Source organism: Macrobrachium nipponense, chromosome 37 (assembly GCF_015104395.2).
Source record: "Macrobrachium nipponense isolate FS-2020 chromosome 37, ASM1510439v2, whole genome shotgun sequence".
NCBI classification, from domain to species: domain Eukaryota; kingdom Metazoa; phylum Arthropoda; class Malacostraca; order Decapoda; family Palaemonidae; genus Macrobrachium; species Macrobrachium nipponense.
Genome location: NC_061097.1, coordinates 56775293 through 56789213, shown reverse-complemented (window position 1 = coordinate 56789213; position 13921 = coordinate 56775293). Strand labels below are relative to the sequence as shown.

At 36.6% G+C, this 13921-nt stretch overlaps 1 protein-coding gene across 1 annotated transcript; it reads right to left on the bottom strand.

Moving 5' to 3' along the window:
* Nucleotides 1-3817: 3817 nt before the first annotated feature.
* LOC135209391 (uncharacterized) lies at nt 3818-7680 on the bottom strand. Its single transcript, XM_064242085.1, has 2 exons — nt 7598-7680; nt 3818-6396 (listed from the first exon to the last, which is right to left on the bottom strand). The coding sequence occupies exons 1-2, from the start codon at nt 7678-7680 to the stop codon at nt 4299-4301; spliced, it is 2181 nt and encodes a 726-aa protein (XP_064098155.1). The 3' UTR covers nt 3818-4298.
* Between the last annotated feature and the right edge of the window lie 6241 nt (nt 7681-13921).

Below are 13921 nucleotides of genomic sequence, written 5' to 3'. Positions count from 1 at the left end.
AGAGCAGACAACGCTGCTGCTGCGAATGGTGGTGATTTGTAAATGTTTAGATTTTGGTTTTGGCAATGAGCATCGATTGATAAATTATTGCACCGAAATATTTCACAGGGAAAAGCGACCTGGAATTGGGCAATGAAAGATTTGCAAGGAAGAATCGCTGCTTATTTAGACGGTATTGATGAGCAGATGAACGTTTTTAGTAAACCTATACTAAATTGCATAACCGGTAAATCTGATGAGATCGGAACAGGGGCGGGGGGAAGGAGGGGTGGTGAGTGGTTTGTGGGCGGCGAGTGGGAAATTTTTTTAAGTTAAATGCTATTCATTTCAGTTTTGATATTACGCTTTATGAATTTCCCTTCTTCTAGAACTGGGTCTAGTGTCCTCCATGGCTGGTAGGTTAAACTAAAAGATTTTCGGTGATATATTTGTGCAGATTCTTTAATGAGCTTCAAAATACTGTTCATGGCTGATCTGCTTCGTAGTTTGGAGTTCCATGAAAATGGTGTTTTGCCACCGGCAAGGCTCTATGTTAGTATTTATTATTTTTCCAGAGTTACTGTCCTCTTGTGGAGGACACTTCCTTTGAGTTATGACTTTGAAGAGAAACATTTTCATGTAGGCCTGGATTTAAGCGCACACTGGCTTGCATGATTCAAGTTTCTTCTAGAACTCTTTCACAGACGTGTGTCATGAATCATGAAGCTGAAAATGTCACCAACAGCCACAGGAATCGGTGAGAGTTTCGTCAAAGGCCTCGATCTTGTGCTCGTGTCTAGCAGCACTCGTCGTCATGGAGGAGTGTGTGAATTTTTGCTCTGCCTCTGACGGTCAACCAAAGGTAGAAGTGTTGAAGGACAAGATAGACGTAACATTCTCCTCTCTCTCTCTCTCTCTCTCTCTCTTATTTGACATAATAATAGAAAAATTGGATGATATATGTAGAAATCACAAAGACTGGACTATACTCCTATCCGGAGACTTTTAACTCGCCTTTCGTAGATTGGAAAGAACGAATAGGAGATTGTGGTTGTATTTATATATTTATAAAAAAGAGAGTAATAGTAGCACAGAATATAAGAGAGAAGAAACTACTTAATTAAAATTGGTGTTACCCCCATTCCCAGATCCCATACCATCAACAGGACGGTCTTTAACTTTTCCAATTATTCTGAACGAGACGAGTTCCTCATCCTCCTCCTTTCCTTTGGGACTTAGTTTCTTGCTTGTCATGTTTTAAACCTTCATATATTATATACAGTTTTTGATTCTTTTAGAATTCATGTTTACCAGACTCATGAATCGCAATTTAAATCTAGAACCCCCCGTCCTCTTTACGCCTACAGATGCAGTCTTTTATGCAGTCTTTAGCCCACAAAACCTTTTCTGAGCTAACTACAAATTGGTTTGCCTTCCTCAAGAAGTCGTTCGTTAGCCAAAAATAACTGCATTATCGTTACTCGCCCGGATAGAGGTAAAGACGTGGTCATTCTGATTAAAAAAGGATTATATTACTAAGGTCGAAGCGATTTTGAATGACAATACTAAATTTTTAAAAACTTGGTCCTCATGACTATTCCACCTTGTTCAAGATAGAAGACCAGAACTGTTATGTATGCAAGACGTTATGTAACGAGCGCGGGAAATCTTAGCTCCGCAGACACGTTCAGTTCAGAGCTATTGCACTATGTTGCATAATGCGTAAATGTAATAAGTATAACCAATTATTATTGTGTTAGTATCGAGTCCGACACAGAGGCTTCGATCTTATAAATTCTACCTCATCCTCATATATGCAGGATATGATTCCTTATTGTGTATAGAGCTTCGATGCTCATATGTTTGTTATGATTCTGTTATATACGCTTACTGTATTTTGTATATTCAACTACCCGCCTTCTTCAATGTAGTTTCAGCCAATAAACACCAGCAAGAAGATATTGCTTTATTATCGCCCTTCATCCCGGAACCTCGGCGACGAGAAATGGAATATTACCTCCAATACTAAAACACCATCTTTCCCTCTACCTACAGGTAAGAGTGAAGAATTGTCGTATGGGTCATATAACTAAAGCAGACCCAAAATAATGACGACAAAACATTGGCGACGAGGATGGGATATTACCTCCAATACTAAAACACCATCTTTCCCTCTACCTACAGGTAAGAGTGAAGAATTGTCGTATGGGTCATATAACTAAAGCAGACCCAAAATCGGTAGTACGGAAATGAGAAACCGGGCGAAAACGGGAGAAAACGTGCGAAACCGAGGCGAAACCGGCCGGAAAATAAACACAGGATAATAATATTGTTATAAATATGTATCATTTCGGTAAGGAATGTCATTTTCGGATGCAGATTGTAATAATAAATACTTTAATCAATAGATTTTCGTATTTTTTCAGACTTTAATCAATAGAATTTCGTATTTTTTTTCAGACTGGGTAGGAGTAAGGCTCTATCCGCCGTTTGCCAGCTGGACGTACAACGGACAATCCGGACCAGGTTTAGGGTCAAGATCGATTAAAATTATGTTTATAAAACAAAAAAAATTTGTTTTTTGTTGTTTATATTCTTCTTTATATATTATGTTTATAAAACATAAGCATTTTTTGACTGTTTGATGTATTATATTTATTTTTATTTATTTTCTCCTTAAAATTTCAATACAATTTGTTTATTGTTGAAAAATATATTTATTCGTTTATTTTTTATATTTTCAATATTTAATGTTTTTATTTTTATGTATATTTTTTTTTATTTTTTCCCCTAAAGCAAGGAAATAATATATTTATTTATTTTCCCCCTAAAAAATCTCAGCCAAACATATTAAATACAGTATATGGTCCGGGTATTCTATAAAGAGGAAAATAAACAACAAGAACCGAACATTTTATACATTTTTACTTTATAAATATATTATTAGATAAGTAAATAAAATCCGAAACATTTTGTACATATTTATCTATAAATATGATATTTTGGAACAATTTTAAATAGATCAAACTTCATGAAACATTTTATACAGTTTTTCACTTTATAATAAATTATAATGATATGAATACTAGTTTTTTAATAAGCACAAATTAAAGGAGAAAAACTTAATATAATACAAACTTGTAACACAAATTATATTGCCAGTACTCTGGAAATGAATGCACCTGGCCACACACAATGTGTGAATAGAATTCAAAATAACCTCCTTTTTGCAATAAGATCAAATTAAATGACAAACTTCATGAAACATTTTATACATTTTTATTAATAATAAATTATAATGATAGGACAGTTTTTAATAAGCACAAATTAAAGGAAAAAACTTAATATAATACAAACTTGACTACACAAATTATATTGCCAGTATCTGGTGAATGCACCTGGACACACAATGTGCTGAATAGAATTCATATAACCTCCTTTTTTGGCAATAAGATCAAATTAAATGACCAAACTTCATGAAACAGTTTTATATTCATTTTTAATTGCTAATAAATTATAATGATAAGGACAGTTTTAACTAAGCACAAATTAAAGGAAAGGAAAAACTTAATATAATACAAACTTGTAACACAAAAATTATATTGCCAGTATCTGGTGAATGCACCTGGACACACAATGTGTGAATAGAATTCACTATAACCTCCTTTTTTGCAAAAAAAAAATGTCTACGCAGTAGTCCTACCTATATTTTTGTATATTGTAGCTTTATTATGTACAGTAAAAGTGTCAAACGTTTACTAAAATATGGATCATATTTACACATATTAAAATAAATGGACAGATTAATTATTATCATGCACCATATGTTCTTAATATCAGGTCTAAATGTCTGTCACATTTACTGACAGTCCTTATTCTCTTATTCCATGATGTTGATTTAACAGCCTTTGTCCGTTTTCTTTGACCTGGTTTTTTTCCACGATGTTTTGGCGTAACGGCCATGTGTCCATGCTCGGTCCTGCTGATTTTATTGTCAAAGTCTTTGGGTTTCTTAAGAAAACGCCACATGTGTCCATCTCTTTGTGCACATGTCATAGTACACCATTTATCCTTGTTCAGTGTAAATGACATGTAGGCATGATCCAAAAGGAAGTCTCCCATGTCCAGCATACTTCTAGTTACTTCTTTATATTGTGCGCTGACTATATCCTGAAGTTTCAGCACCAGTTCATTAAGCTTCTTAGCTTTCCATTCAATAGCTTGTTTGATGACACGATTCAAGCTTTCGCAATTATTGTTTGTCCAGGTCATTGTTATTTTATGCAAGGAACGATTTTTGGTTGTATTGAAGTTTTCAGTCAGGAGTGGGACAATGCGAGAATTAAAGTACTTAGGAAGCTGGGTGTTTGATCAGTTATTAGTTTCTTGCAATCCTCGACTTTCATCTCCCATGATAAATCATCATCTGCAGCTACGATACCTTCCTCTCCAAAAATCTTTGCAGTGATGATTTTTCGAGTAGCATTGTTGCATCCAGATTTGTCTTTTAAAAACTCATTGACATTGTTTCTAAGATGTCTTGTGCAACAAATCATGGAAGCACCAGGAAAGGCTTTTTGAAAAGCCAGACGAATTGCCTTCTCTTCGTCGCTTCCAAGGACAGGGTGAACATCAGTGTCCACTAGCATCCCAGCCAAATGTTGGAAGAATACGAAATATGTGTCGGTGTCCGAATTCCCATGAAGAAATATCGGGCCCGCCATAATTGGGTGGTCGTCAGTGGATCGTCTTCTGACAGCTAAGTTTTTGAAGACTGTTGCAGTGACGTGGAGTTCCCCCAAGTTGTATGTCTTGTCAACTCCCAAAACTGTAGTAAGTGCCCCTGACGTGCAGCAGAATCTCTTAAGATCAGCTATTTGTTCAGCATTGTAGAGAATGGCACAAGGTACTTTCCCATGATGACGACAAATCTTTTGTATGAAAGGTGTTGTTACTTGTAGGTCTTCTAGAAGAGTCATTTGGTCAGCAAAAGTGGTTTGTTTGGTGGAGGTTGGGTTTTTTTCTTTTTTGTTCTGGTATATGATATCTCTGACTTGCTTTACATTTCTAGGGCCATTGATGATGTCACAATCATTGTAAATGTCTTTGGCTTTGGTAGTTGTAGCCTTTTCTTTAATAGTATTTATAATGCATGGCTTTGTTCTTATGTATTCACTCTGTCCATGTGACTGTTTGTGTGGAGCTCTGCCAGGGAAGGTACCCTTATATTCATAAATTGCAATGTCAAGTTCATTGTTTTGTACTTCCAGCCATGTAACCCTCTTCTCATATAAGGATGAAAGGGAATGCTTGACATAACGACGATGAACGACGAGCACATGATCGTCATCTGGCTGTGGTTCTAGAGGAATGTACACCGTCTTCTTTTGCTTTGTTCTTTCCCAGCAGTAGACCTCATTCTTTAAAACCACTTTCTGGAGATTTTTCAGGGGTAGACACAGGTATAACGTCTTAGTTGTTGGACCTCCTTTCGCCCAAGTGCCGCAGTCGTCCCAAAACTGGCTCATTTTCCCCTCATCTCGTCGCTTAAGATTGTCTGTGTTTTTCACCAAGTAGTATCTGTTTTCTTTGGTACCTCTTGGCACATAATCGGTAACTTGGTCTTTGTTAGTTGACCTAATTAACGTGACACAGTCGTCGATGGCAAGAAATGCTGGCGCTGCATGTGGTCCAATGGGGAGTTCTTTGCCACCTTCTGCAATGCAACCAGCTGGGGTAGCGTCACTGCTTTCTTCTGTGTCATCGCTGCTTCTGTCGGTAGTGTCGTCGGCAAGACTGTTCTCCCTAAAGCTTACTGCTTCATTTTCGGCAACGCTGTTCTTACAGGTTCCTTCTTCAATGCAGTGACTGCTACTGTTGTCTCTATCGTTGCTGTCGGCAAAGCTGACCTGGACTTGAACATCACAACAATCAGCTTGACTGCCGTCTGCAGTGCAACTGTCGGCCATGCACGTCTTGCCTGCAGCAGGCACACCAGGGGTAGCAGCAGAAGACAGCAATCCATCGTATGTGTCATGCAGTAGCCTGTCGTCCTTCACCTGGTCGACATAATGTGGATCCTCTACGTCATAGTAGCTGGGATACATAGCAATCTCCAATGCTGCTTTGAGTCTTATTAACAAGTGATGTTCCTCTGTGTTGTACAGTGCACGTGACACAGCTCTATACAAACAGTTTCCATCACCTATCACAGACAGAGGCACGTGCGTGTCGAGTACCACAGGGTGTAACAGCTGTAACACCCCAACAGCTACAGTGTCAGGCGTGCCAGTCACATTGCCAGGTTCTCGTTTTGACCAAGCAGGCAGGCTTATCTTGTAAGTCTCCAGCAACAGACTTTCACTCCTGGCAGCATCCATCAGCTCTTGTTTGGAGGATCTTGGTACTTTATTTAATCTGAAACACATACATATGTACTTAATATAAAATACCAGTAAGTAAAGAAAACATACAGCTGTCAATACCAATACAGAAAACATAAGACTCTCTGATTCCGTCTTGCAAGAGTTAGTATAAAACGTGGGTTAGACTCCAGAACTTGGGTCACCACCAAAATAATATACAAAGCTTCTTAACAAAGTAAGATGTATCAACGTCCCTATCTCAGTATTTTCTTTATTGCTCTTGTTAAAAATAGCCCTACACATCACTTTTTATTAATATAATTAGCTGGTAATAATATAAAAATATACACACCTATCAAGAGCAGGTTATGTGTATATGCACCAGAAATTGAATACTATTCATGCATGGAAACTAATAAATAAATCTCAAACAAGCTAACTCGATCTGTTTGTTGTGAACTAATTACTATATAGTCCTGTCAATCAAAACGTTTACCCAAATGTTTTATCGCAATCTGCACTTAGCAATGTTTTAATTCGCACCAAAGCATATGCATTTGTATATTTCTTTATTTCTTCACACTATATATTGTCAAAACTTGCCCAGATGGGCACACTGTAAATAAGAAATAAATGTCTAAAAAATGTAAACTACGCCCCTAACACGCGTCGTTACATTGCCTATTTTGCAGCACTCGGCTGTTCGACTACCATATGTTCCCGCCAACTAGGCGTGACAGGTTTTGGAAAACAACGGAGCGGCGGTGATATTTAATAGGGTCTATAGACCCTTAAAGGGTGTGCCCAAATTAGCAGCTAAGGAATTTCCAGTGATTGTTTTGCTACAAAATGACAATCTGTCTTAATTCTCAATTGTCCCATTAATGGTGTACCATTTTCTTTGATTCCAAAGTAAGTAAACAGTGCATGTTATAATAAGCATTTCTGATATTTGTGTGCCCAAATTAGGCACCTTTTCGAAAAAGAGGGTGTAGCCAAATTTATGGAATTGCAAGGGTTTTTCGTAAGTTTTCAAACTCTTTGTTTCAGTGGCATCTGGTTGAGTATAGTACATTTCCATTTTACTCACTGAGGATCATAATGCTCAGTTCAGCATATGGTAGGCGCCCGTATCAAACGTAAAAAGTGATGGTGTTTTGTGATACGGCCCACCCGTATCACATGTGCTGAAAGGATTAAAAAATACCGCATTATATAAATTTAGATGTTCGATAGTCCAGAATAATACTTACCTATGGATCCAGTGGAGCCATGCAGAACATTCTATAGAATTGCGTCCACAGTTAGAACGGCAGTTGCCACAAGGGTACTTCATCATGGGTAAAGAAGACAGTCGAATCGCAAACTAGCTATACAGGTAGTACTGGCAGTCAGAGAGAGACTCTGAGAATGATCTGTGCAGTTCTCAGCCATCTTTTATACTTAAACCAGATATTCTCAATTGCTACATAGACAAAGACATTACAGCGTTGTTTTGATTATTTTTTAAAAATCGTGGCTTCACACACTAGCTATTATGTTCATGTTACGGCAATTACAATCGTGACTTCACACATTGAAAATATATAACCGAAATCGTGGCTTCACCCTATAGCTTTTTTGTTCATGCCACTGCAATTCCAGTCGTGACTTGACACATCAACAAGTGTATAATTTTAATCGTGGCTTCACCCTCATGCGACAGCAATTGCCTATGGCTTCTAATAAATAATAATAAATAATAATGTAATAAAAAATAAATAAATAATAATAACTAATAATAATAATACTTAATAAATAATAATTAATTATTATTATTATTATTATTATTTATTAGTATTATGGGTTATTAGTATAATTATTTATAAGTTATTATTTATTTATTAGTATCATTTTTTATAAGTATTATTCGTTTTATCATTCATTAACTAGTATTAGTTATTAGTAACATTATTTATATCAGTATTATTATTTATAAGTATTTTTCGTTTTATCATTTATGAGTATTATTATTTATTGGTATCATTATTATCAATATTATTATTTAAGTATATTATTTACTAGTATTATTATTTATCAATATTATTATTTATAGTATTATTTATTTATCAATATTATTATTTATTTAGTATTATTATTTATTAGTATTGTTATTTATCAGTATATTATTTATTATTATACTATGACTCTCTCAGCAAAAGCGCACAAAATATTCCCGAATAGCGTATGGTCAGGAATAACTTTCCCTGAAATGAATAACTTTTCTTAAAACCTTCCTCAGCAAGGATAAAAAATAATCAATTAATTTACTGTATCGGCCGGAACGTAAAAGAGCCCAATTTGTTTCAGAGTACTTCCAAACAGTAAACAATCCCGCGTGTTTATGAGCCAAAAATAACTACCAGTGACGTATTTTCAAAATGGCTGCGGTGAGAAATCTCTCCCCTATGCAGAACCTGGCAAAACGCAGAAAAAAACCGCATAACATTGTCCTGCAATCGAGATTGTTATATTCCCATCAGAAGTTACATTCCCTTTACATTGATTCCACAAAAATAATTAACATTTTGGGACGTTTTCGCCCGTTTTCTCTCATTTTCGCCTCGGTTTCGCCCGTTTTCTCCCGTTTTCGCCCGGTTTCTCATTTCCGTACTACCCACCCAAAATAATGACGACAAAACATTGGCGACGCAGGTGACGAACTCGTAGCAGCCAAATGGAGCCTATAGCCTACGCCTAATCTCCTAGCCAAGAAGCGGAAGACGACGACCCCAGTCGGACGAAGTCTACTCGAAAACGAAGAATCTCAATTACGTAGATGCCTTCATCACACTCAAACCAAGCAGTGCTGTGCCAAGTCAGGAGCGTCAACACAATAAAAAAAAAAAAGGTTGGTTTAGAGAGAGAACGTGCAAAAGGTATGTCTATGCAAGTGTAGCCTACAAGGTAGAAAAAAAAAAAAAAACTTCCAAATTCCTAGCCTAGCCTAAACTTCTTAGTATCACAGCAAAAATGCCTATAGATGTCCAAAGGTTAGACAGCTTTAGCATCGGTGATGATCCTAAATCAGTGGGTCCAAAATGGAAAAAGTGGATAGGCAGCTTCCAAATTTATTTAGAAGCACTAGGGAAAATAAACGAAAAGCAGCAGAAGGCTTTGTTACTTCATACTGCAGGTTTAGAAGTTCAGGAAGTATTCAGTACTTTGAATTTAACAGATGATTCATTGCAGGACGCAATTGAAGGGCTCACAAATTATTTTGCTCCTCAAGCAAATAAATACTTTGAACGTTATCAGTTCATAGAAGCATCACAGGAATCAGGTGAGACAATAGATTCTTTTGTAATTAAGTTAAAGAAATTATCTTCAACTTGTGAATTTGAAGATCTAGAAGACAGGTTAATAGAGCAAATTATAGTAAGGAGTAACTCGCAAGAGCTTAGAAAGAAGTTACTGCAAGAAAAGAAGTTAAATTTGCAAAAGGTTCTGGAAATAGCAAGAGCAATAGAAACAGCTAATTACCAGTCCAATGTCATTGTAGGTAAGACTCATAATAACAGCAGTAGTCAGGTAAATCATGTAGCCTATAATAGGAGTTACCAACATGCAAAGAAAGGGCAAACAAATGAAACGAGTAAGCCTAGCCCAGGTATATCCAAATATAACAAGGGTAAACCTAATGCATACTCACAGAAAAGTCAAAGTCACATAGGGACACAAAAACCTCAAAAGAAATCGTGCTTTAGATGTGGTAAACAAGATCATTATAGCAATGATTGGGATAAGTGCCCAGCGTCAGGTCAGACGTGCAATAACTGCAGGAAGCGTGGTCATTTAACAACTCAATGTAAATTTGCTAAGCAAAAGACCACAAAACAGATCAATAGAACCGTAGATTCAAATGACGGCTCTAGCTCAAATGAAGAAAGTGTACATAAGACCACAGAAGTAGAACAATTTGCATTTCACATTAATTCCGTGAACAAAGACTCACAAGAACGTCTTATGGCTCAGATAGAAATAAATGGGAAATCACACCCATGCAAATAGATACAGCTGCAGATGTGACAATAATTTCTGAGAGTAGCACAAACTATACCTAACCTAGTGATAAAACCTTCAGACAAAGTGCTCAAAAGTTATAATGGTACAAACATAGAAGTAGTTGGTTCATCACAAGTGAAAGTTCAGTACAAAGATCAAGAGATAGGTAAGTTACCATTGACAGTAGTCAAGGGTTGGTTAAGATGCATAAAATTAGATTGGCCTAGTATTCTAAGGGTTACAGGTACAAAACAAGAACCAGCAGAAGAAATTTCATTAACTAATCTTCTATCAGATTACAAAGAAGTATTTGAAGACAGAGTAGGAACAGTAAAGAATGCACAAGCAGTCTTAGTTTTAAAGGAGAATGCTACTCCTAGATTTTCTGCTCCAAGACCAGTTCCATATGCATTGAAAACAGCTGTGGAAACTGAAATTAGAAGGTTAGAAAGTGAAGGTTCATGGGAAAAGGTAGATTATTCAGATTGGTCTACACCATTAGTTCCAATTGTTAAGGACAACGGTCAAGTTAGGTTATGTGGAGATTACAAGGTGACATTAAATCCACAATTGCAAGTAGCACAACATCCATTGCCAAATCCTAAAGATATGTTCGCAACTTTGTCACGATGCTCAGTATTTTCTAAGATAGATCTTAGACAAGCATTTCAACAACTATCAATGGATGAAAATTCCCAAAAGCTATGTACTGTAAACACACATTTAGGGTTGTATCGTCCAAAAAGACTTCCCTATGGTGTTGCTAGCAGTCCAGCAATATGGCAGCAAACAATGGACAAAATATTTGCAGGTATGTCGGGAGTATTCATTTTCATTGATGACATATTAGTCGCTGGCAAAAACAAAAAAGAACATAGAGAAAGGTTACGTGCAGTTCTAAAGAAACTAAAGGAACACAATATCAAGGTCAACCAGAGTAAATGTATTTTAGAAGTTGATACGGTAGAGTATTTAGGCTTTATTGTAAATGGTAAAGGTATTCATAAGACTCAAGATAAGGTAAATGCAGTGCAGTCAGCAAAGTTACCAGAAAATGTCAAGGAATTGCAATCATTTTTAGGTTTAGTAACATTCTATGGTAGTTTCATTCAAAACTTAGCAACAATTGCACACCCATTATACAATTTGCTGAACAAAGATGTAAAAATAAATGGAATTGGACAAAGGATGTCAAAATTCTTTTGAAAGAATCAAAGCAGAAGTGACATCACCCACATTCTTAGTACATTATCAAATGGATTTGCCAGTAAAGTTGGTTTGTGACGCCTCAAACATAGGATTAGGTGCAGTACTAGCACACGTAATGCCAGATGGTACAGAAAAACCAATAGCTTTTGCCTCTAGGGTATTGAACAAAGCAGAGAGAAATTACTCACAAATAGAAAAGGAAGCATTAGCACTAGTGTATGGAGTGAAAAAGTTCCATATGTATCTGTATGGCAGGAAAAGGTTCACATTAGTTACAGACCATAAACCATTATTGATGATTTTAGGTCCAAAGGCAAGTTTACCGACGTTAGTAGCTGCAAGACTGCAACGTTGGGCAATCATATTAGCGGCATATGATTACAACATAGAATATAGACCAACGTCTAAGATGGGTAATGCAGACGCTTTGTCGAGATTGCCTGTAGACAAAGCACCAGAACAACATGAGGAAAGTATTCTTTTGATTTCTGCCTATAATTTACCTAGTACAGCTAAGGAAATAGCACAAGGTACAAGGAAAGACCCAGTACTTTCAAAAGTAGTGCAGAGTCTAATAACCGGCAGAGATATTTGTGCAGAAGATGCCAATTGTAAACCATACAAAGAAATTTGGAATGAATTGAGTGTAACACAAGAATGTATTTTGAGAGGATCAAGAGTAGTGATTCCAAATGCATTAAGAAATAAGAGTTTTATCAGAAATACATGCAGACAATCAAGGTATTGTCAGATCAAAGTCAATTGCTAGAACTTATGTTTGGTGGCCAGGTGTTGATAGGGACATTGAAAATTTGGTTAAGAAGTGTATGAATTGTGCATTACAACAAAATAATCCAAAACCAACACGAATGCACCCATGGGAATTACCCAGATACCCGTGGCAACGTGTACATGTAGATTTTGCAGGTCCATTTTTAGGATACTCATACCTAATATTAGTAGATGCATATAGTAAGTGGCCAGAAGTTATACCAATGCAAACAACTTCATCGGTAGCAACTATAAGATCACTCATGCAAATCTTTGCAACGGATGGTTTGCCAGAAAGAATAGTGACAGAACAAGGCCCAATGGCCCCAGTTTACTTCACAGGAGTTTCAGGAATTTTTGAATGTAAATGGTATACAACATACATTATCAGCAACTTATCATCCATCCACGAATGGTGAAGCAGAAAGATTTGTTCAGACTTTCAAACATAATATGAAGTGTAAACAAGCAAATTCTGGTAATGTAGCATCTCACATTGCAAAGTTCCTATTATCCTATAGAACAACCGTACATAATACTACGGGTGTAACACCATCTTATTTGTTGGTGGGGAGGAGGATCAGGAATAAGTTAGATCTAATGTATCCAAGCTTGCAGAGTCAGTTAGAACAGAAAGGTTATGATCAAGTAATAAAACTTCCCAATGTAAGACATTTCGCTCCTTCAGGTTATGTCATGGTAAGGTCATACAATACACCAGAAAAATGGGTACAAGGAGAAATTGTCAGGAAGATAGGTAATTTACATTATGATGTTAATGTCGGTGGAAAGATTGTAAAACGTCATGTTGATCAGTTGCAGTCATTTAGTACAAATCATACAGAAGGACAAGTTTCAAATACCTCAAACTTAAATAACTCAGATGTGCAAACTGCTCACCAAGATGTTCAAAATCATGCAACAGCTCAGAACACACCTACAGTACTCCCTAACAGAATGAGTAGAGGAAAACCTCCTGAAAGATTAGATTTGTAAATGTGACGAACAGTTGTTTCTTAGTCACAGGTAAAGGGGGAGGAGACTGTTATGTATGCAAGACGTTATGTAACGAGCGCGGGAAATCTTAGCTCCGCAGACACGTTCAGTTCAGAGCTATTGCACTATGTTGCATAATGCGTAAATGTAATAAGTATAACCAATTATTATTGTGTTAGTATCGAGTCCGACACAGAGGCTTCGATCTTATAAATTCTACCTCATCCTCATATATGCAGGATATGATTCCTTATTGTGTATAGAGCTTCGATGCTCATATTTTTGTTATGATTCTGTTATATACGCTTATTGTATTTTGTATATTCAACACCAGCAAGAAGATATTGCTTTATTTTCGCCCTTCATCCCGGAACCTCGGCGACGAGAAATGGAATATTACCTCCAATACTAAAACACCATCTTTCCCTCTACCTACAGGTAAGAGTGAAGAATTGTCGTATGGGTCATATAACTAAAGCAGACCCAAAATAATGACAAAACAAGAACAACAACAGGTTCCGCAAGAACTTGAGAGAGAGATCATAAACACGGACACC

What these genes read in the sequence shown, in the direction of transcription:
- LOC135209391 (XM_064242085.1), bottom strand. Translation starts at nt 7,680, where the DNA reads ATGAAGTACCCTTGTGGCAACTGCCGTTCTAACTGTGGACGCAATTCT. An exon ending in TGGCTCCACTGGATCCATAG is followed by an intron (nt 6,397 to 7,597) that starts GTAAGTATTATT and finishes TATGTGTTTCAG; the next exon opens with ATTAAATAAAGTACCAAGAT.